A 25,010-nucleotide genomic window follows, 5' to 3' on the forward strand; every position below is an offset into this window, starting at 1 on the left:
TTTATGTCAATGATTTAGATGAGGGCATTGAAAACTATATCAGCAAGTTTGCTGACGATACTAAACTGGGTGGCAGTGTGACATGCGAAGAGGACGTTAGGAGAATACAGGGAGACTTGGATAGGCTGGGTGAGTGGGCAGATACTTGGCAGATGTCATTCAATGTGAATAAATGTGAAGTTATCCACTTTGGAAGCAGGAACAAGAGGGCAGAGTATTGTCTGAATGGTGTAGAGTTAGGTAAGGGAGAAATGCAAAGAAACCTAGGAGTCCTAGTTCACCAGTCAATGAAGGTGAATGAGCAAGTGCAACAGGCATTGAAGAGGGCAAATGGAATGTTGGCCTTTGTTACAAGGGGAATTGAGTACAAGAGCAAGGATGTCCTTTTGCATTTGTACAGGGCCCTGGTGAGACCACACCTGGAATATTGTGTACAGTTTTAGTCTCCAGGTTTAAGGAAGGACATTCTGGCAATTGAGGAAGTGCAGCGTAGATTCACTAGGTTGATTCCTGGGATGGCAGGGCTGTCTTACGCAGAGAGATTGGAGAGATTGGGCTTGTACTCGCTGGAATTGAGGAGATTGAGAGGGGATCTGATTGAAACGTTTAAGATAATTAAAGGATTTGATAGGATTGAGGCAGGAAATATGTTCCAGGTGTTGGGAGAGTCCAGTACCAGAGGGCATGGATTGAGAATAAGAGGTCAGTTATTTAAAACAGAGTTGAGGAAGAGCTTCTTCTCCCAGAGAGTTGTGGAGGTGTGGAATGCACTGCCTCGGAAGACGGTGGAGGCCAATTCTCTGGATGCTTTCAAGAAGGAGCTAGATAGATATCTGATGGATAGGGGAATCAAGGGATATGGGGACAAGGCAGGGACTGGGTATTGATAGTGAATGATCAGCCATGAATCAGAATGGCGGTGCAGACTCGAGGGGCCGAATGGTCTACTTCTGCACCTATTGTCTATTGACTCCCACATTTTCTTTCCGCTGCATTTTTGGATATACCTGATCATGCCCTGCAGATTTATCTACCCTCTTATGGTTTAATACTTCCAGCATCTCCGTTTTTGTATTGTGGTCTGTCTTCGAGACCTCCTCATTAACTAACTCAGATTCCAAGGTCTTTAAGTCCTTCTCCATAGTTAAAGCAAGAAAAATATTCATTGTGCACTTCCCCCATCCATATAAAAATGTTGCAATGGTTCCCACAAAGTGGCCTTTATCAAGTCATCTATAATCACCCATCTGTATTTTTAAACAATTTCATTTATTTAGAGACACAGCAGGGCAACAGGCTCCTATAGACCAACAAGCCCTCTACATTTTCATCCACATCAACTCCATAAATCAAAAACAACAGCAATCCCAGCCCTGAAGCCTGCAGAACACTCATGGCTAAAGACCTCCAGTTAGAATCACTCCCCTCCACTACTGCCCTCTATTTTCAATGGCTGTTGAATATGGTTCCAAAAAGGGGTGTTGGAAACAGATGGAAACAGCTTCTCTCCACTGTTATCAGATTTGTGAATGGTCCATGAACCCACAAACACTGTCTCATTATTCCTCTTTTGCACTGTTTATTTATTTTTGTAACATATAATTTTTATGTCTTGCTCTGTTCAGGTCATTGATAGCTGATCTTGGAATTCTGAAGGCAACTGAAGAGCAGAACGTTTCAGACTTTGCTGAAAACTTCACAAGGTCAACCTTACCCGAAAGCCTGAGGCTGCAGCTCCCTCTCTGTTCTCCATGATGGACCAGCAAATGGGCTTCAATCAGGTTATTCTGAAGTCTTAGATATATTCTTTCAGCAATAATATTTCTCCAAGCATTTGCATTTCCAAAAATTGCTAAGAGATCAACAATATTAGAATACTCTTTGCAAAGCTCCAGAAAATATAGTTGCACCGTCTGGACCTTTCAGTTTACTACTTCAAATCCCAAAATGCCTCAAAAATTTTCTTTAGCAACCACAAATTCATGAAATAACATTGGGGGATGTTTGCCAGTTTTTAACACTTGGTAGACAGGGCCTTGTGATTGTTTTGGGCTCAAGTGCGGTTCATTGACTTGATAATGGCCACTGAGTGTTGGCCATGATCTGACACTTAACACTGCTCATTGGAACATTGACTGAAAGAATGGGGCAATTTTGAAACTAAGAATAACAATCCTCCCCTTATCAGCAAGGTTCTAAATGTGCTTCTGATAAGAGTTGCTGATTCACCTTTTCCTCATTCACTATCTTATTTATCTTTCCTTCTCTCTGTTGTCCAATCAAACGATTTCATCATCTCTGTTTACTTTATCTCATTTTGCCATAAAAACAATGGCTGTTCCCAAAGAATTGTTCAATGATGGGCAAGGCAAGCTTCCTCCCTCCCTTTCTCAGACCTTGAAGGATTGTCAATCTCAATCAAAATCTGGTTATGCTTAATTATTAACATGGCAATGAAAATGGTTGTGGCTAGATTGTATAAAAGAGTTCAATCCATGTTGAGTAAAAGTGTAGCTGTATATTGGCAAGTGCGGTCCACAGAGAAGGTAAAAGTGCAGGTAAGATCCTTGTTACATTCTGCAAAATGCCTTGGCTGTTATTTTTCACTTGAAGAACTGCAGAGTTTTGTGAGTACATCTCAAATTGTCTCCTGAGTGGAATCCTGTGTCAGCTTTTATCCACTGTAATGTCGATAGCTGTGTCTATACATGGACCCGATGGTTAGATCCTCCAGCTTTGTGCTCACAGCAATGCTCTAATGTGCTCTAATTTTTTTATAGCAGTGTGGTCAAACCATTGCTCCGAGCAGGAAAATTTACACAGTCTGAAAAGTGCACGGCTCTTTAGCAATAACATTGTACTTAATTCCAGTTGTACCCAAACTAAGGCTTTGTGTACAGGACCATTTCAGTTCAGCATGGCTACACACCCGCTCAGCTTAGAGGGAACAGTGGCTCCCAGTGCTGGGGCAGGTCTCTTTCCTCATCCTGTATAGAGCCACTAGGATCTGCCTAGATCTCTTCCCAACCTTCTGTGCTCCAAGGCAAACAGCCGGCAATACACAGTCTGACTCTGGACCCACTGAGGTGGCTCCCTAAATCACTGAGGTCTCCATATCCTGCCTGAGGAGTGGACTAGACCAATCCTTCCCATACTCAGAGTAAATGTCCTGCTTTAGCACTCATTGTTTCTTGTTAGTAATCACAAGACCCCCACCCCTTGCTAATGTTGTGGGTTTAAGTACCTGTATTAGGGGAAGAAATGATATAATGGAGCGTGTTCCTGAGATGGGGTGGATGTGAGACTCATACTCTCAGAATCCCCGGGTTATAGAACCCTGCTAGGGGAGGATCTGATATTAGCAGCATCAGGGTGTCACCACTGCAGTCCAGCTCTCTGAAGACATTACTATCAGAACAGGGTTGCTAGCAGAGAGGAACTTGCCATGATTGCTAGCGCAGGACAAGGTAGTGGACTCATTGATGGGACTAAAGCCAGACATGTGCTTAACAGCTTGGGAGGCTTGACCGAGTTAGATCACGTGGGATACAGGGGGTGTTAGCAGTTAGACACAATTTTGATGGATGGATGGTGGTAGTACAGGGTGTTAGTCAGATTGGAGCCTTCTAACCAGTGGTGTGCCCCAGAGATCGGTGCTGGGGTCACCTATGTTAATGATCTGGATGATATGGTTGTCAATGATGTTAATAAGTTTCCAGAATTAGTGAACAGTGAAGAGGGCTATCTAAGTTTGCACCAGAATTGCTTGTCACTGTGACAATAATAAACCAACTCCAAAGCCAATCCCAGCATTTCTGGGGAGTGCTCTGATGAATGGCAGATGGAATTTAACAGATAAGTGTTAAATTTTTCAAGGGTTGCCCCTTGAAAAGTTCAACCAGAAAATGGCAGGGCTTGAAGAGAGCTGTGGAGCAAAGAGATCCGGGGCATTGGGATGTCAGGTAAACCTGTACAGGAGGTTGGTGAGATCACACTTGATTCTGCTCAGTTCTGTTGACCTGGGTATAAGGGCGGTGGGATGCCATTGAGAATGACAAGGTTCAGAGAAGGTTCACAGGGATGATACCAGGATTGAAGGGCTTGAGTTATAAGGAAAGAATGGATAGGTGGACTGTTCTTTTCCTGCAACATAGGGTTGTCCTCATTTAGGTTTATTAGATCATGAGGGATTGAGAAAAACTGGACAGCTGCAATCCTTTTCCCAGGACATGGAAGTCTAAAACAAGGTTTAACGTGAGGAAGAAAAGGGTTTTCACATGGAGGGTAGTGGTTTCGTCAGAGGAAGTGGTAGAGGTGGGTACAATTACTGCATTTAAAAGACATTTAGAGAGGAAAGGCTTAGATAGCTTAAAGGCTTAGAGAGGATATGGGCTAATGGTAGGAAAATGGGCAACTCAAATGGATAACTTGGTTAGCAAAGACAAGTTTGGATGTATGACCAGTTTCTGTGCCACATGACTGCAGAAGCTCTGAAGGTAGTAGAGGACGGGTGATGTGGTTGGCTGGCAAAGACGATAATGAAGCACAGGCAGATACCAGCAATAATACATGTTTGTCAAAAACATAGAAATTCTTTTCAGGCACAAAACCCCAAAAGGAGGTGTGATTTATCTATGACTGACCTGAGAAACTAAAGATGCCCTTAAATCAAAAGATGGGGTTTATATAGAGAGAAAGAAAACAAATTGCTTGAGAAACTCAAGCAGCTGAGCAGCCCTGCAAAGACAGGGAGATAGCTGATGTTTTGATGTTTCATTTCTTCAATGTTAATCACCCTTCTGCCTCCACAGATGCTGACTGGCCCATTGTGTTCTTCCAGCAGTTTGTTTTATGCTCTGGATTCTATCATCTGCAGCCTCATCTGTTTCACAGTGTTAATAGAACTGACAGAAATGAGGATGGTTCTAAGTGGAATTTAATATTGAAAACTATTTAAGACAGGCAGTAAGGATAGATCTGCAAATTACAAACCTGTTACCATAACATCTGTGGTAGGGAAGGTGCTGGAAAATGTCTGAGTGATAAGATACACTTACATTTGGAAAGGTAGGGGTTGATTCGGGTAGCAGCACAGCTTCTTGAATGGGAGACCTTGTCTTTTAAATTTGCTTGAACTTTGATGAAGTGATGAGGGGAACAGAACAGGGTAGATATAGTATGTATGGATTTGAGCAAGGCTTTTGATAAGGTTCCGTGTGAAAGGCTGCTCTAGAAGGTTCAATTGCATGGAATCTGAGAAGAGTTAGCAAACTGGAAATAAAATTGTCTGGATTGTAGGAACAGATCGTGATGATGGAAGGATGCTTCTCAGATTGGAGGTCTGTGACTAGTGGTTGTGCCTGGGGATTGCTGCTAGGTCCAGTTGTTTGTCTATATTAATGATTTGGATGAGAGTATTGGGAGTTAGTAAGTCTGCAGATAACTCTATAACAGGTGATGTCATTGACATTGAAGAGGAATATTAAGAATTGGAGTGGGATCATAATCAGCTGGGTAGCTGGGCTGAAAAATGGTGAATTAAATTTAATTCAGTTAAGTGTAAAGCATTACACTTTGGCAGTACAAATCAAGGTAGGACTTTTGAATGGAATGCCATGGGTTAGAGGGACCTTGGAGTATAGATGCACAGTTCCGTTAAAATGAAGTCAAAGGAAGACAAAAAGGCTTCTTGCAGATTGGCCTTCATCTGTCAGGGCAATGAATAGAGAAATTGGGAGTTTATATTACAAATGTACAAGACATTAGTAAGTACACACGTGTTGTGTTCAGTTTGGTCACCGGGTTGTAAGGAGGATGCGGTTAAACTGGGAAGATTTACCAGGATGTTGCCTGGACTCGAGGGACTGAATTACAGGCAGAGGTTAGATAGGCTGGTCCTATACTCCCTGGAGTATAGAGGGCTGATCTTATGTAAAATCACAAGGGATATAAATAGTGGACTGAGGAATTGAAAACTAGAGGATATAGCTTTAAGGTTAGGAGAGAAAGGCGTGAGGGGCAATGTTTTTACACAGCAGGTGATACTGTAGGTGTACAGAACCATATGCCAAAGGATGTGGTTGAATTAGGTATATTGGATACATTTAAGTATGTGGACCATTAAAGAATGACAAGAATTGAAAGGGATATGGGCTAAGTTCTGGGTAATGGGATTAGCTTGAAAATACCTACATGTTGGTCAGACGGACAAGTATGGACTGAGGGAACTTCCTTCGTGATGTACATCTCGATGACTCTGAAGTGTGCGAGGCCATACACCTCTGTAAGTGTAGTCAACAGGTGGATTTTATCATAAACGGAGGGAGACTACAGATGAGTGAAGTTCACAGGTATTTTTGTATATTACGTTAGACAAGGCTTGTGCAGCAAGTGGTGAGGAAGGAAACTGGTCTGTTGAGCTTTAAGGGAAGTATTATTACTGTTGTTAAGGAAGGATATACAGTATTACATTAGACGTAGTCCAGAAGAGACTCACTTGTCCACTTCCTTCAATGAGAGCGTTTAACCACCATCTATAGAAGCTGGATCTGTCTCTGTGTCTGGAGTTGAGGAAAATGATGGGTAAACTTATTGAGAGAGTAAAGAATCTAAAGGGATGTGACAGAGTGGCAGAGTCTCAAATGTGAAGATGCTGCTTCAATTTCAATGAGTGGTGATTTAGAACACAGGGACTTCTCTGTGTAGAGAGTGGTGAATATCTAGATTTTTCTCTCCCAGAGGTGTAGAGCTGCATCACTGGGAGTGTTTGAGGAGGAGATGGATATTTTTAAAAAGGACTGATGACAGTGAAGAATTGTGAAAGGAGAGAGATGAGATCTGGAAAAGTTCAATCATGATCGTACTGAATGGTGAGGCAGGATTGGTGGATCGAATGGTCTCTTCTTGTGTTCCTTGGGTTAGGAATGGGTTCAAGTTTTTGATGCTATCACAAGTTAGAAGGAGGTTCTTTATCATAGGTTTTCTCCATTCTCTGCAACACTCTACCTGGTTCTCCACTGATCTTCCTCTCCCTTTCTTGTCCCCCTCTCTCCCACTTCTCTCTCCTATCACTCTCCCCTCTTTTCTCTCCTTTCCCACTCTCCTTCTGTCTTCTATCTTTCCCTCTCCCCTCTCTTTTTTCCCTTTCTCTTTCCTTCCCTCTTTCTGTCTTCCTCTCCTTCACCTCTCCATGCTCTTCCATTCCTCCCTATTCTCCTTCCCCCTTTTCCAACCTACTCCATAAACTATGCCCTTATCAAATGCTGATCTTTCCTCCTTCCATAGCCCAATACATCAAACCCAATATTCACACTCACTTTGCTCTAATTTCCCCACCCATTGAATGTATTTTCCTTGCCCAACTCACAATACAATTTCCTCTCCCAATTCCCAAAATTTGCACCCCATTTGCTGATTTGTAGAGCTCTCTACAGAGATGGAGTTTTCTTGAGCTGTTTCTACGTGGCTATACTGTGCAAAACAGCTCTCCCAACAATGTGGGAGATCAACCAGATAAAACCAGCTTCCAGGTGAGGTCAGCAGTGTAAGTGTCACTATGGCAACCCAGTGGCATGAAAACCTTTATTCCCACTCACTATATCCTGTGTCAGCCATTCCTCTATCCATGCCAGTATCTTTATCGCAACACCACAGAATTTTATCTTGTTAAGCAGCCTCTTGCATGGCACTTTATCAAATGCCTTCTAAAAATCTAAGGAAATAACATTCACTTCCTCTCCTTTGTCCACCTTGCTTGTTACTTCCTTGAAGAATTCTGAGAGATTTGTCAGGCAAGGTTTCCCTTACAGAAACCATGCTGACTTTAACTTAGTTTATCATTAGTCTCCAAATACTCCAAAACCTCATCCTTAGTAATGGACTTCAACACTTTCCCAACCACTGAGGTTAGACTAACTGGCCTATAATTTCCTTTCCTTTGCTTTCCTCCCTTCTTAAAGAGTGGAGCGACATTTGCACTCTTCCAGTCCTCTGGGACCATGTCGGAATCAAGTGATTTCTTGAAAGATCATGACCAATGCATCTATTATCTCTCTCAAGCCTCTGGGATGTAGTTCATCTGGTCCAGGTGACTTATCCATCTTTGAGCTTGCCTTGCACTTTTTCCTTTGTAATAGCAATGGCACTCACTCCTGCTCCCTGACACTCACAGACCTCTGGCACACAGCTGGTGCCTTCCACAGTGAAGACTGATACAAAGTACTTACTAAGTTCATCTGCCATTTCTTTGACCCCATTACTACCTCACCAGCGTAATTTCCCGGTGGTCCAATATCAACTCTCACCTCCCTTTAACTCTTTATATAACTGAAAATCTTTTGGTATCCTGCTTTATATTATTGGCTAGTCTGCCTCATATTTCATTTTTTCCCTTTTTATAGCTTTTTAGTTGCTTTTTGTTAGATTTTAAAAGCTTCCCAATCATCCAACTTTAAACTCACTTTTGCCACCTTATATACCTTTTCTTTGGCTTTTATGCTGTCCTTAACTTCCCTTGTCAGTCACATTTGCCATACCTGCCATTTGAGAACTTCTTCTTCTGTGGGATTTACCTATCCTGCGCCTTGTGAACTATTCCCATAAACTTCAGCCATCTCTGCTCTGCTGATAGCCCGGCCAGTATCCTCCTCCAATCCAAATGGCAAGCTCTACTCTCAAGCCTCTGTAATTCTCTTTATTTCATTGTGATACTGATACACGTGAGTTATGCTTCTCCTCTCAAATTGCAGTGTGAATTCAATCATATTATGATCACTATCTCCTAAGGGTTCCTTTATATTAAGCTTCCTAATAAGATCTGGGTTGTTACACAACACCCGATCTAGGATATCCTTTTCCCAAATAGGTTCAAGCACAAGTTGCTCTAAAAAGCTATCTCATAGGCATTCAACAAAGCCTTGTGATATGATACTAACTTGATTTTCCCAATCCCATTGCATATTGAAGTCCCCCATTACAATTGTGACATTACCCTTATTAAATGCACCTTTCCAGCTCCCTTTGCAATCTCAACCCCACATCTTGGCTACTATTTGGAGGCCTATATGTATTTCCATAATGGGTTTTTTACCCTTGCAGTTTCTTAACTCCACTCAGAAAGATCAGAGTTTCACTGAAACTATGTCACCTCTTTCTAAAGTTGTAATTCCATCTCTTACCAACAGAGCCTCACCACTGCTTATGGCTTCCTGCCTGTCCTTTCAATACAAAGTATATCCTTTGACGTTAAGCTCCCTACTATGGCCTCCTATCAGCCACGACTCAGTGATACATCATACCAAACAATCTCCAATTGCGCCATGAGTTTGTCCACCTTATTCTGAATGCTACATGCCTTTAAATACAAACACCTTTAGTCCTGCATTCTTTGCCCTTTTGAATTTTGCCTCTGTGAAACAATTTAACTCTTTGCTCTACCTGCATTTGTATCCAATCATTGGCTTGCCCTTCTTTACATCCATGTTATACCCAGCATCTACTTGTAAACCTGCTGGCTCATCCTCAGCTCTGTCATCCTGGTTCCCATCCCCCCCCCCCCCACCATATTAGTTTAAACCACTCCCAACATTTTAACATTTCTGTAAGGATGCCTCTCATTCTCCTAAGCTTCAAGGAGCCTTGCCAACCTCTCCAAAGAAATCCAGTCCTCCCTTGTAAATCTTTTCTGCAATCTTTCCAGTTTAACAACAGATTTCCTATAACAAGGTAACCAGAACTGTATACAGTACTCCAAGCGTAGCCTCACCAGTGACTTAAACAACTGTAACATGCATATCTTGTATACAAAGGGCTTGAAGCGCTGTGGCTCTCAATCTCTTAAACCTATTGCCATCAAAAAGGAGGTACAGGAGCATCAGGACTAGGACTGGACTGTTGTCAGACTGGGTAACAGCTTCTTTGCCCAGGCTGTGAGACTAATGAACATCCCTGCCACCACCAGGGTCTCAGCTGCAGGGTAGCAAGCTGTTTACTGTTTACCTGCACTGAACACTGCGGACACTTCCAACTGTGCTGTATGTTTCATGGGCGTACCATTGTCCAGAGGAATGTTGTTTCATTTGGCTGTACATATGTACACTCGGATGACAACAAAGCTGAACTTAAATTTAATGTCCCAGCTCCTGTATTTAGTGCCCTGACTGACAGAGGCCAGTGTGCTAATTACCCTTTTTCAGCAACTTGTCGATCTGTGATGCTGATTTCAACAAACTCTGCACTTGCTCTCTGTTTGATTAAACTCTCCATCGCCCTGCTATTCATAGCATTAGTCTCATGTTGGTTTGACTGTCTGTGTGGTGTTTGTACTTTCTCCCTGTGACCATGTAAGTTAACCCTCATGTTTCTAACAGTAGAAACAAGGGGGAGTTGATGGAAATAGGGGGAGTAAAATGGGATTAATGAGGCACTAGTGTAAGTGGGGGTTGATGGTTGGTATGGATTCCGTGGGTGAAGGAACCTGAAGTCATAGAATCATCAAACAATACAGCTCAGATATACGGGCCTTTGGCCCAACCAGTCCTTGCTTGCCATTGTGCCTACTCAGCTAGTTCAATCGTTTGCATTTGTCCCATATCCTCTATGCCATGTCCAACCTATCTAAGTGCTTCTGAAATGATCCTTCCGTAGTTGCCTCAACCACTTCTTGTTCCATATACTCACCACCTGCTGTGTGAAAATGTTACCCCACCCCCCCAAATCTTTCCTCCTCACCCTAAACCTATGACCTTGGCTCTCCACTGAGATTTTTAGGACAAGGAAGTCAATGAGAACAAAAAGGGGATATGTCCTTCTTCTGGAGTTTTGAGTAATTATGACAAGCTGCTCTCTGGACTCACTTACACAAACACAACGTCCACCTCTGTTCACAGAGTGGCTGCAACAAGAAATCTGTGATTCTCAGGCTCAGACCCATTGTGGCAGCTAACGTTTACCGTCATCATCTCTAAATCCTGCAGCTGCTTCCCCAGGAGGGAGCTGACTCTACACCCCACCTTGGCAAGAACAGTTAGTGAACATCGGACTTGTTCTGTAGCATCAGTGGTGGCCAGAGGGATGTCATCAGAGTGATGTTCACATTGTACATAACAGTAAAAAATTGAAGTCTTGCTCACCCAGGGCAGCACCGAAACCTCGTTTTGAATTATGTCAACTGTTTATTTGGTGGACATGAGTTGGGCTTTCTTGCCAACTTCCTCATGTCACCTGACCCAGTACTTTGTTCACTCCCAGGACAATCACTGGAGGTGGTGAAGAGGGGCAATGGTCATCGAACCCATTGCAGGACGCAGGACCATGAGCTCTGGGAAACTGCAATACGTGGTAGCCCGCTCTGCCTTCTCGGAGGTTGATTTCAAAGCTCAGCACCAGCCAGTTGAGAGGTATCACAAAACCACCCTGGATCATGTGAAGATCTACTTCAGGTGAGTGCTGTGAATGGCGAATCCGCCACGGAGTATCCAGAACACTATGTTCAGTGTGTGAGGGTCTTCCCATTCCAGCATCACAGGGGCCCGGGAACTGGACTGAGCTCAAACTTCTCATTGCTGTGTGAATGATGACACCAGTCCAAGGCCCTGCAAAACGCTGATCACTTCGTGACTGGTCCCAGTCTGACACAGAAATATGAACAGTTTGCCTTTCCAGCTCCAGGGATAGAGTGTTTCAATTATGGACAGGCTGGCTTTGCTGTCCCTGGACCAGAGGAGTTTAAGAGCGGATGTGATTGGGGTATGTAATAATATGGGGGGTATAGATAGAGGAGACTGCATGAAACCCTACCCCCTTAAAGGAAAAAGTGGGGACAGAAATTTCTGGTAAAGGATAGCAGAATTAGAGGAGATGTGAGGGCAGTCTCTTGCAAACTCAGCACTACATGAAACACCTGGAGAGAGCAGGGAAGCAGTGTTACTTGACCAGCACTGAAATGTCTGGATGTGGAAGGCTGTGGAAGAAGCCATGTTATTCAACTTAGGAATGTTGTGTCAGCCAATCAGGTTGTTTTGGTACTTCCTGCCCAGTGGGCTGCAAGGAAAGATTTGAGAGGGCTGGGCCAGATCAGATTTGTGAAGGACAGTAGTTTGGTTCGGGCTTTCTCGGTGAAGCTGTGGAGCCAGGCACAAGGGATGATGCAGAATGCTGCTTGGAGGAGAGTCCCCGTTGTAAGAGGTGCTTCTGCAGACGGATGGTTTAAGGACAAAGTGCCAATAGTCCTGAGTCAGCTAGTTTGTTCAAGATGGTCTTCGAGGGACGTTCGTACTGTGACTGGAGTCTTTCACTCAGAACATTGGTTAAGTGCATGAGTAAAGTAATACACCCAACTACTCCAGGAAATGAGCTCCAATGTTTATGTGCACATTGGACTCATCTAACTGTAATGGGCACTTTTAATTTTCTTTTCTTTTCCTGTTCACTGTTTGAATGGTGGCCTTCTCATTGTTGAGTCATGTGGCTGTTAGCAGAATTAGTTAATGAGCCAGGTTTATTTAAGAGACCAGTGAGAGTGTTACAACATCAACCAATTCTCCCTTGTCTATCCTGTTGGTTATTTCCAACAGATTTGTCAGTTAAGATTTTTCCTTGAGGAAACCATGCTGACTGTGGTCTATTTTATCATGGGTGTCCAAGTACCCTGAGATCTCATCCTTAATAATCGACTCCAACATCTTCCCCACCACTGAGGTCAGACTAACTGGCCTATACTTCCTTTTCTTCTGCCTCTCTCCTTTCCTGAAGAGTGGAGTGACATTTGCAATTTTCAAGTCTTCTGGAATCATTCCAGAATCTAGTGATTTTTCAAAGATAATTACTGATGCCTCCACAATAGCTTCAGCCACCTCTTTCAGATCCCTGAGGTGTATACCATCTGGTCCACCTTGTCTCTAGTTATGGTAACTTCACACTCTTCATGCTTCCTGACACCTGGAACTTTCACCATACTGCTAGTGTATTCCACAGTGAAGATTGTTGCAGGTACTTACTCAGATCATTGTCCATTTCCTTGTCCTTCATTACTACCTCTCCAGCGTTATTTTCCAGTGGTCCAATATCCATTCTTGCCTCTCTTTTTGATGGCAGTCAGGAGTGATGGGGCACAGGGATGGCTGGGACTCAGTGGATTGAGGGTGTATCCCCAGCAGGAAACAGAAGATGGATGTCTAATTGCAGTGTCTTTGGCAGGTGGGGATGGGAGTGGGAGGTGGAGATCCTGAAGAGATGCATCTCCTGCTCCCAGACACTCAACTGTTCTCTCTTTCAGATGCTCCACCGCAAAGGCAAAGAGGATCTGCCTCAGTCTGTTCCCAATTGTCTCCTGGCTGCCAGCCTACAACGTGAAGGAATGGCTCATCAGTGACATTGTGTCTGGGCTCAGCACAGGTCTCGTCTCTGTTCTACAAGGTACCATCCCTACTGGCTCAGCAAACAGACTCAGTTATACAGCATGGGGAACAAGCCCTTCATCCCAGTAAAGGTGCCTAGCAAGCTTAGTTTCATTTGCCCACGTTTGGCCCATATCGCATAACTCTAACCCTCTAAACCTTTCCAATCCATGTATCTGTACAAGGGCCTTTTGAAAATTGCTAATCTAACCACCTCTGCCATTTTCCTCATTCCACATCCCATCGCTCTCTGCAGGAGAAGTTGCCCTTGGTGGGTCTTTTTAACTCTTTCATCTCTCACCTAAACATATGTCCTGAGAAGATGACTACCTGTATTGTCCCTGCCTGTGCCCCTAGGAATACATTCCTTGCTTGTCCCAACTCTCCCTATAATACAAACTTCTCAGATCTGGCAACCTTTGTGTACCTTCTCTGTGCTATTTCTAGTTTACTGGTCTTCTTGTGGAATAATTTTAATGATATTTCTTCTTGGAAATGATACTTTGTTCCAAAATCCATGTCTGTATTTCAAATCAGTTGAGAAAGATAAGGAAGTCTAACAACACAGTTTATAAATAGATATCACGGATTGATTCAGCTTGGCCTTGCTTGCTTGACACAATTACCTGCTTGTTATCTCCATATCAAGGTTTCAAAGATCACATCAATTCATAAAAAGCATCAAACCACAGGATAGAAGATGAGGGTAATAAAGATAATCTGATAAGAGTACACCTTCAAATATTTATAGGAGAATGTGAAGAGGATTATATGCAAGATAACGCAAGCAATTCTATTCCTGGTGCCAGCCCTCCCGCAGGCACTCAGCCTATCTCCCAACACAAGGACAAAATCTGCTTCTCATTCACCAGTTAGCTTGACTCTTTGAGGAGGTTATCCAGTTCATTATATATTGTAATGTGCTTCTGGGGAAAGTAATTCAGTGAAGATTCACGTAACAAAATTGAATGTTGATGGCAAAATTAGATATGTCTTGCAGATGACGAGATTTTCTGGTATCAACCAACAGTGATCTGAAATGTTCAGAAAATGGTGGAATGTGGAGTGAATGCGTCACCTTGAGTTTGTGTGTTACTGTTGGTGAGTGTGTCAATGTTAATGTGTCACTATTAGTGATAGTGAGTGTGTTACTGTTAGTGAGTGCATCACTCTTAGTGAGAGTTTGACCATCAATGAGTGTGTCAGTCAGTGTTAGAGTGTGTGTCACTGTTAATGATAGTAAGTGTGTCCATGATAGTGAATGTGTGTGTGTGTCAGTTGTAGTGAGTATGTGAGTCAGTGTTAGTGAGTGGTGCCAGTGTTACACCGCTGTGCACTGCTGGTGTGAACAACTATGCAGTGATGACCTATGCCTCTGCTTCATGTCAGTGCCTGATGGGTAGGTGTGAGAGAGGTCTTGCTGTCTTGCCCCAGGTTACAGATTAGATATGGCAAAGTTATTTCCCATGGTAGGGGATTCTAGGACAAGAGGGCACAACTTCAGGATTGAAGGACGTCCTTTTAGAACTGAAATGCAGAAAAATTACTTTAGTCAGAGGGTGGTAAATCTGTGGAATTTCTTGTCAATTCATTGAGTGTATTTAAGGTGGAGATAGGCAAATTCTTGATTGGCCAGGGCATCAAAGGGTATGGGGGGGGAAGGTAGGGGGGTGGGGAGGACTAGAAGAATTGGATCAGCCCATGATTGAATGGTGGAGCAGACTTGATGGGCCCAATGGCCTACTTCTGCTCCTATATCTTATGGTTTTATGGTCCCAGGGAACTTTACATGGGCCAGTCCTCGGCAAGTGTCAGTCACATGTGGGGGAATAGCCTTTATCATAACACCACCAGTCCCCCAGTGAGAGTGACAGTGAATTAAGGAGGAGACCATCCCATCCCCAAACAATGACGGCATTGCTGATAGGGTGTACTCCCCTCGAGTTATGTCTCTGCTCTGTTTGCTCAGGTTTGGCCTACGCACTCCTGGTCTCAGTGCCTGCTGGTTACGGACTGTATGCAGCCTTCTTCCCCATCTTGACCTACTTTTTCCTGGGAACATCAAGACATATATCAGTCGGTGAGAATTTGACCTGTTTCTCCCCCTTTCCCTGAGCTGCCTTTCATTCACTGGATTCCCCAGCTGACTGTTCCTTATCTTCCCCAGGGCCTTTCCCTGTGGTGAGTCTGATGGTGGGGACTGTGGTGGAGAGGATGGTGACTGACGACAGTCTCGGGGCCAACTCCACCATCTTTCCTGCTGACATGAGCAAAGAGGAGAGGCAGGTGTGGGTGGCGGGCTCCGTCACCTTTCTTTCTGGCATCTTCCAGGTTGGTGTCCTTCAAAAGTGATATTTCAGCTTCTTGCCACCAGTGCTAATACAGGTGTGTACACAAGTACAATGAGAAACATACCTGCAGCAGGATCACAGGAACATGCCATCAGATTAAGCAGTGTTTCAAATATAAATTAATCATATATTATACACAATGTTTACAAGGATGATTGCAACTGGAGCATATTAAAAAGAGCACAAAATGCTGGAGGAATTCAGCAGGCCAGGCAGCATCTGTGAAAAACAGTACAGTCCATATTTCAGGCCGAGACCCTTCATCAGGACTGAAAAAATGGAGATGAGAAGTGGGAGTAAGAAGGTGGGAGGAGGGGAGGAAGAAGTACAAGGTTTGTGATATTAAAAAGAGCCCATTTTGGTGTACAGTGATCAAGGTGGTCACTGTGTCGCTAAACAGCATTATGGAAGACCCCACGCAACCCTCATACAAACTCTTCTCCCTCCTGCCATCTGGGAAAAGACACTAAAGCATTGGGGCTCTCACGACCAGACTATGTAACAGTTTCTTCCCCCAGGTCATCAGACTCCTCAATACCCAGAGTCTGGACTGACACCAACTTACTGCCTTCTACTGTGCCTATTGCCTTGTTTACTATTTATTGTAATGCCTACACTGTTTTGTGCACTTTATGCAGTCCTGGGTAGGTCTGTAGTCTAGTGTTTTTTGTGTTGTTTTATGTAGTTCAGCATAGTTTTTGTATTGTTTCATGTAGCACCATGGTCCTGAAAAACATTGGCTCGTTTGTACTGTGTACTGTGCCAGCAGTTATGGTCGAAATGACAATAAAAGTGACTTGACTAAACTGTACTGATTAGCGTTTTGCCAGTTGGTTCAAGAACCAAATGATTGAAATGGAGTAGCTGTTTCCTGATTTTCAGACTTTAGGCCTTGTTAGCAGGTGATAGCAATTAGAAAATGGCACAGCGTGGCTGGTGATGAATATGAGGAAAACAAGAAACAAGGAAAAGGAAAGAGGGAAAAAAAACTGAGAAAAGGTTTGTTTATATCACAGAGTCAGAGTACAGCACAGAAACCCATCTAGTCTATGCTGAACCATTTAAACTGCCTACTCCCATTGACCCGGACCAAAGCCCTCCACACCCAACCATCCATGTACCTATCCAAACTTTGCTTAAACATTGAAATCAAGCTTGCATGGACCACTTGTGCTGGCAGCTCATTCCACACTCTCATAAACCCCTGATTTCCCCTCATGTTCCTCTTAAACTTTTCACCTTTCACCCTTAACCCATGATCTCTGGTTGAAGACCCACTGAACCTCAGTGGGAAAAGCTTGCTTGCATTTGCCCTGTCTATACCCCTCATAATTTTGTATACCTCTATCAAATCTCCCCACAGTCTTCTATGTTCTAAGACAGTGGTTCCCAACCTTTTCTATGCCCCACACCCCTAGGAAATGTTTGATTAATGTTCGCACCCCCTACAAAAGTAATATCACATTTGAAGATGAAGAAGTCTAATTTCTAATTCTTGAACCACAAATTGAACCACATACAATACTGTGGGTGAACAAATTGAACTTAAAATAAGCTTTTAACTCAGTGCGTAAAATGCAAATATAAATTGAGCAATTAGATTCTAATTTATTCAGAAAAATTGTAAACAGTAAAATCAGTCCCAACTATGAACATAAAATTCAATGACTTCTTTTCTCCTGCTTCTCATTCATGATTTTGTCAAAGCGTGGAACTTTCTTGCTGACTGCGATCCGCAGGTCTGCCTGTGGATTCAGGCAATTCCTAGATTTTCTCTTGACTGACAAAAGAGAACTGAATCCAGATTCACGCAAGTATGTTGTTGCAAATGGAATGAGGACACAAAGTGCTTTTCCAACAAGTCTTGGGAACATATCCAGGTGCTGCACACCAAAACTCCTCCAAAGTCTTGCTTTCAAATTGCATTTCAAGAACTTGATTTGTCTGCAAATCAATAAGATCTTCCTTCAGCTCTTCATTATCTGACATTTTCTCCAAATTGTAGGAATATGGATTCATGATCCATTGTTCTAAAATCTTCAGGTCTCCAGTAGCAGAATATCCATCAAACGATTCTGACAGCATTTCCAAATGAGCCACAACTTCACACACAGTAGGAGCTATGGATCCAGCATCATCAACCATCTCTTCCAGTGAAGGAAAATTTGAGAGACTGCCTCTTTCTATCCTTCGACGCCAAAGACGTAACATTTCTTTGAAGGCATTCAACTTTTCACAAGCCTTCAATATGTTTATCCCTTTTCCTTGAAGGGAAACACTCAGGTCATTCATACGAGTGAAAATATCAGCTAAGTCAGCCAGCATTTGGGCGAATTCCTGTGATTCCGTTGCCCCAACCAGATCACATTCACACTTCTCCAGAAAAACTTTGATTTCTTCCTGCAGTTCAAAGAAGCGGGTTAAAGCTTGTCCTCATGACAACCAACGGACTTCTGTGCGGAAAAGCAAAACTGAATGCTCACTTCTCAGATCCCCACAAAATGATTTAAAGATGCAATGGTTCAAAGCACGCCCCCTGATCCAGTTGATGATCTTCACACAAGTATCAATGACTTTCTTCAAATTTGAAGGCAATATTTTTGATGCCAAAGCATGCTGATGAAGAAAATAATGGGTAACTTGCAAGTCTGGAATCTTCTTTTTCATCAATACAGAAAAGCCAGATTTATTTCCAAACATTGCAGGTACCCCATCAGTGCACACAGAACCAATGACTTTGATATCTAAATTATGTACGACTAAGAAGTCTTTCACTAGCTGCATCACATCCTTTGCAGTTGTGTTTGTTTCTAGATCTTTACAAAACAGGAAATCTTCCTTCACAGCACCATCATTGACATACCTCACTAATGTGATGAGTTGACCACAACTGCAGAAATCAGTTGACTCATCCAACTGAATAGAGATTTTAAGAGGACTAGCTCTGACATCTGAGATGACTTGGACCAAAATATCTTCACTCAAATCACTGATTCGGTTGTGAATGACATTATTTGGTAGGAGCACCAGTTCAAAAATTTTTTCTTGTTTCTTTGCCTAGGATATTTGTTGCTATTTCCAGTGTACATGGCTTGATGTGATCTTCTGCAATTGTATGGGACTTCTTGGATTTGCCACTTTATATGCCACTTGGTATGAAGCAAGAAGTAATGGTTTTTCAACAGAAACAAAACCTAATTTTGGAAGAGTTTCTTGTGAATCAAAATGAGCTCTTTTGATTTTCAATGACCCAACATCATGTCCTTCATCAGCTCCGCCATGCTTGTTCTTGAAGTGCTCTTGAAGCTCAGATGGCTTCAGATTTGAGTTGGAAAACACAACACTACAAAGAATGCACTGGGGTTTTTGCAAGCCATCATTTCCTGTTGTGCAAGTGAAACCAAAGCACACATAGTCATCATTCCAATTCCTTCTTTTTGACATGATGAAGGGTTAATGAAGGGTTAAGGGTAAAGGGAAAAATATGAGCTAATATGAGAAAAACTATCTAAGTCAGGGATGAACGCTTTACTCAACCAGACACGCCTATAGCAAAGTATCACGAGAAATACGCTTTTGAATATTATATTACGATATTATCTGCGGTTACGCCAAGATAAATCATCAGGTGGAAATGCTACGGGGACGTGACGCGACTTATTAGGATATTCTCCACTGAATTTACACACCTATTTCCGATGATTACCAGAAATATAAACTCCCATCACACAATTCAAAGTCCTCGATGTTAACCATGATACCTCCTCAACTAACACAATTCAAAATTATCAACGATTCAAGAAAAAAACCTTTCAAAAGAAAAAAACCTTTGAAATTCAAAAACTTCTTTAATGCATTTAGACAAATACGAATGAATGACTTCAGCTGCTTTTTAATCAAAATGCGGCTTTTTAAAATTTTATAATTGAATAATTTACCTACTGTCTGCGGGTTTGGTTTTAACGCGAAGTTGTTACTTGATGGTTGATTCAGGATGTATAAAGATTTTGGCATTATGAGATGATTTTTAACTCTGAGGTGTATCCTTCTAGCTAAAATTGATGAGACTCCTCAACTCTGAGGTGTAACTTCCCAGGTAACACAGATGAGACTCCTCAACTCTGAGGTGTAACTTCCCAGGTAACACTGATGAGAATCCTCAGCGTTGACTCGGGCAGCGGGAGACTGGCGTGAGTTTATGTCTCTCTCGACTCGGGCAGTGGGAGACTGGAGTGTACTTGGGACAAATGTTAATACCACTTCGAGGCACATTGGCAGCTGACTGAGTGGTGACTCGTGACTCGTCACTCAAGGACACAAGCCACTCTTTGTCACACCCCCTGAAATTCCATCTCACACCCCCTGGGGGTGCGGGCACCCCAGGTTGGGAACCCCTGTTCTAAGAGATAGCGTCCTGACATCTACAATCTTTCCTTATAACTCAGGTTCTCCAGACCTGGCAACATCCTCGTAAATTTTCTTTGTACTCTTTCAACCTTGTTTACATCTTTCCTATAGGCAGGTGACCAAAGCTGCAAATTAGGCCTCACCAATCAATGTCTTATACAACTTCTCAGCTCCTGTGATCAGTACTTCGATTTATTAAGGCCAATGTGCCAAAGGCTTTCTCTAAAACCCCACCTACTGGTGACAGCACTTTCAATGAATTATACACACAAGAGGTAGTGCTGGTGCCAGAAATTTAGAGCAATACACACAATGTGCTGGAGCAGCTCAGCAGGTCAGTCAGCATCTATGCAGGGGAATAAACAAAGAATGCCGAGACCCTCCATCAGGACCGGAAAGGAAGGGGGAAGAACTCAGAATGAGAAGGTGAAACAGGGGAAGTAGTAGTGCTAGGTAGTAGGTGATAGGTGAAACCGGGGGGGGGGGGGGGGGGGGGAGAAAGGGTGGAGAAGTAAAAAGCTGGGAAGATGACTGGTGGAAGTGATAAAGGGCTGGAGAAGGGGGAATCTGATGGGAGAGGACAGAAGGCAATGGAAGAAATGGAAGGGGGTGGAGCACCAGAGAAAGGCAATGGGCAGGTAAGAAGAGAAGGTGAGAGAGGGAAATGGGAACAGGGAATGGTGAAGACCATAAGACAAAGAGCAGAAGTCAGCTATTCAGCCCATCGAGTCTGCTCCACCATTTTATCATGTGCTGATCCATTCTCCAATGTAGTCCCACTCCCCCCACATTCTCATCATAACCTTTGATGCCCTGGCTACTCAGATAACTATCAGTCTCTGCCTTAAATACACCCAATGACTTGATCTCCACTGCTGCCCTTGGCAACAAATTCCACAGATTCACCACCCTCCGGCTAAAAAAATTGCTTCGCATCTCTGTTCTGAATGGGCGCCCTTCAATCCTTAAGTCATGCCCTCTCGTACTAGACTCCCCCACCATGGGAAACAACTTTGCCACATCCACTCTGTCCATGCCTTTCAAAATTCAGTATGTTGCTATGAGGTCCCCCCCATTCTTCTAAACTCCAAGGAGTACAGTCCAAGAGCAGTCAAATGTTCCTCATATGTTAACCCTATCATTCCCGGGATCATTCTAGTGAATCTTCTCTGAACCCTCTCCAATGTCAGCACATCCTTTTTTAAATAAGGAGCCCAAAACTGCACACAGTATTCCAAGTGAGGTCTTACCAGTGCCTTATAGAGCCTCAACATCACATCCCTGCTCCTATACTCTATTCCTCTAGAAATGAATGCCAACATTGCTTTCGCCTTCTTCACTGCTGACTCAACCTAGAGGTTAATCTTAAGCATATCCTGCACGAGGACTGCCAAGTCCTGTTGCATCTCAGAACTTTGAATTCTCTCCCTATTTAAATAATAGTCTGCCCATTTATTTCTTCTACCAAAGTGCATGACCATACACTTCCCAAAATTGTATTTCATTTGCCACTTCTTTGCCCATTCCCCCAATCTATCCAAGTCTCTCTGCAGACTGTTTCCTCAGCACCACCAGCCCCTCCACCTATCTTTGTATCATCAGCAAACTTAGCCACAAAGCCATCTATTCCATAATCCAAAGGCACACGAGTGAATCTGCAGATGCTGGAAATAAATAAAAACACAACATGCTGGCAGAACTCGGCAGGCCAGACAGCATCTATGGGAGGAGGTAGTGACGACGTTTCGGGTCGAAACCCTTCATCAGGAGTGAAGTAACATGGGATGGTGGAGAGGGGATAAGAAGTGGGGGGGAGGGATGAAGTAGAGAGCTGGGAAGTGATAGGCTGGAGGGAAATGGGCTAGGGCGAAGGTGGAGAATTATGGGAAATAAAAGAGAAAGAAAGGTAGGGCTGGGGGGGAGATTATAGTGAGGGGGGGAAAGACAGAGAAAGAGAACCAGACTAAAATAATAGATAAGGGGGGCAGGGGTATCAACAGAGGTCTGTGAAATGGATGTTCATGCCGGCAGGTAGTAGGCTACCTACGTGGGAGCAGGTCGATGGAGCAATACCTTATCTCCACCTAGCCCATTTCCCTCCAGCCTATCACTTCCCAGCTTTCTACTTCATCCCTCCCCCCACCCCATGTAACTTCACTCCTGATGAAGGGTTTCATCCCGAAACGTCATCACTACCTCCTCCCATAGATGCTGTCTGGCCAGCTGAGTTCTGCCAGCATTTTGTGTTTTTATTCCATAATCCAAATTAAACAACGTAAAAAGAAGTGGCCCCAACACGGACCCCTGTGGAACACCACTGGTAACCAGCAGCCAACCAGAATGGGATCCCTTTATTCCCACTCTGTTTCCTGCCAATTAACCAACACTCTATCCACATATGTAACTTTCCCATAATTCCATGGGCTCTTATCTTGTTTAGCAGCCTCATGTGCGGCACCTTGTCAAAGGCCTTCTGAAAATCCAAATACACAACATCCACTGCATCTCCCTTGTCTAGCCTACTTGTAATTTCCTCAAAAAATTGCACTAGGTTTATCAGGCAGGATTTTCCTTTAAGGAAACCATGCTGAGTTCTGCCTATCTTGTCATATGCCTCCTTGACCTCATCCTTGACAATCGACTCCAACAACTTCTCAACCACCGATGTCAAACTAACAGGTCTATAATTTCCATTATATTTCCTTGCCCCCTTCTTAAATAGTGGAGTGACATTTGTAATCTTCCAGTCCTCCGGAACTATGCCAGAATCTATTGACTTTTGAAAGATCATTGCTAATGCCTCCACAATCTCCACTGCTACTTCCTTCAGAACACGAGGGTGCATTCCATTTGGTCCGTGAGATTTATTTACCTTTAGACTATTCAGCTTCCTGAGAACTTTCTGTCATAATTGTGACTGTGCACACTTTTCTTCCCTGACACCCTTGAGTGTCCAGTATACTGCTGTCTTCCTCAGTGAAGACTGATGAAAAATATTTGTTCAGTTCCTCCGCCATTTCCTTATCTCCCATTACAATTTCTCCAGCATAATTTTCTATTGGTACTATATCTACTCTCACCTGACTTTTACTCTTTATACACTTGAAAAAACTTTTAGTATCCTCTTTGATATTATTTGCTAGCTTCCTTTCACAGTTCATCTTTTCCCTCTTAATGACCTCATTATTCTCCTTTTCTAAGCTTTTAAAAACTTCCCAATCCTGTCTTCCCACTAATTTTTGCTTCCTTGTATGCCCTCTCCTTTGGTTTTACTTTGGCTTTGACTTCTCTTGTCAGCCATGGTTGCATCCTTTTTCCATTCGAAAATTTCTTCTTTTTTGGAATATATCTGTCTTGCACCTTCCTCACTTCTCGCATAAACTCCAGCCACTGCTACTCTGTCATCCTTCCTGCTAGTGTCCCTTTCCAGTCAACTTTGGCCAGTTCCTCTCTCATGCCACTGTAATTTCCTTTACTCCACTGAAATACTGACACAGATTTTGGCCTCTCTTTCTTAAATTTCAGTGAATTTCATCATGTTACGATCACTGCCTCCTAAGGGTTCTTTCACCTCAATCTCTCTAATCACCTCTGGTTCATTACACAATACCCAATCCCCTAGTGGGCTCAACAACAAGCTGTTCTAAAAAGCCATCTCATAGACATTCTACAAATTCTCTCTCGAGATCCAGTGCTGACCGGATTTTCCCAATCCATTCGCAAGTTAACATCCCTCACACAGTTAACACTGTCCTTCTGGCAAGCCTTTTCTATTTCCTGTTGTAATTTGTAGTCCACATCACTGCAGCTGTTAGGAGGCTTGTATATAACTGCCATCAGGGTCCTTTTACTCCTGCGATTTCTTAGCTCAACCCATAAAGATTCTGCACCTTCCAATCCAATGTCACTTCTTTTTAATGATTTAATATCATTTATTACCAATAAAGGCACACCAGCCCCTCTGCCTACCTGCCTATCCTTCCAATACACTTGGACGTTCAGCTCCCAGAGACATGCATCTTTTAGCCACGTCTCAGTGATGGCCACAATATCATACCTGCCAATCTGTAGCTGTACGACAAGATCATCCACCTTATTCCTTATGCTGCTTGCATTTAAGTACAACACCTCAAGTCCAGTATTTGGTACTTTTTGCTTTGATTGCTCTGCAACTTCATTACACTGCAACTTATCCAAAGGGCAGCAAATTTGCCCCATCACCTGCCTGTCCTTCCTAACATCTTTACTGATCACTAGCTTAGATTTATTTCTGTTTTCCCCCTCCTCTGCTCTAGCCTTCTGTTTCCCATCCCCCTGCCAAATTAGTTTAAACCCTCCCTAACAGCTCTATTAAAACTTCCCGCCAGGATATTGGTCCCCTTCGGGTTCGGGTGTAACCTGTCCTTTCTGAACAGGTCATACTTCCCCCAGAAGAGATCCCAATGACCCAAGAATCTGAAGCCCTGCTCCTGCACCAGTCTCTCAGCCACGCTTTCATCTGCCTGATCCTTCTATTCTTGCTCTCGCTAGCATGTGGCACAGGTAGCAATCCTGAGATTACTACCCTGGAGGTCCTGCTTCTCAGCTTCCTTCCTAACTCCTGGAAATCTCTCTTCAGGACCTCCTCCCTTTTTCTATCCATGTCATTGGTACCAACATGTACCAAGACAGTTGGCTGATCGGCCTCTCCCTTCAGAATATTGTGGACCCGATCCGAGACACCCCATATCCTGGCACCTGGGAGGCAACACGCCATGCGGGTATCTCTATCAGGCTCACAGAATCTAATTCCTGTCTGTTCCCCTGACCATGAAATCCCCTATGAATACCACATTCCTCTTCTCCCTCCTGCACAACA

The 25,010-nt window shown here is 43.3% G+C and overlaps 1 protein-coding gene across 1 annotated transcript in view; it reads left to right on the plus strand.

Annotated features, from left to right (window-relative positions):
* Positions 1-11,310: 11,310 nt before the first annotated feature.
* LOC132403374 (chloride anion exchanger-like) overlaps positions 11,311-25,010 on the plus strand; it is an 85,606-nt gene continuing 71,906 nt past the window's right edge. Inside the window, exons 1-4 of the mRNA XM_059986791.1 lie at positions 11,311-11,438; positions 13,274-13,413; positions 15,364-15,474; positions 15,562-15,725. Coding sequence (XP_059842774.1) covers positions 11,311-11,438; positions 13,274-13,413; positions 15,364-15,474; positions 15,562-15,725 — 543 coding nt within the window. The remainder of the gene's footprint in view (positions 11,439-13,273; positions 13,414-15,363; positions 15,475-15,561; positions 15,726-25,010) is intronic.

Source organism: Hypanus sabinus, chromosome 13 (assembly GCF_030144855.1).
Source record: "Hypanus sabinus isolate sHypSab1 chromosome 13, sHypSab1.hap1, whole genome shotgun sequence".
Classification (NCBI taxonomy): domain Eukaryota; kingdom Metazoa; phylum Chordata; class Chondrichthyes; order Myliobatiformes; family Dasyatidae; genus Hypanus; species Hypanus sabinus.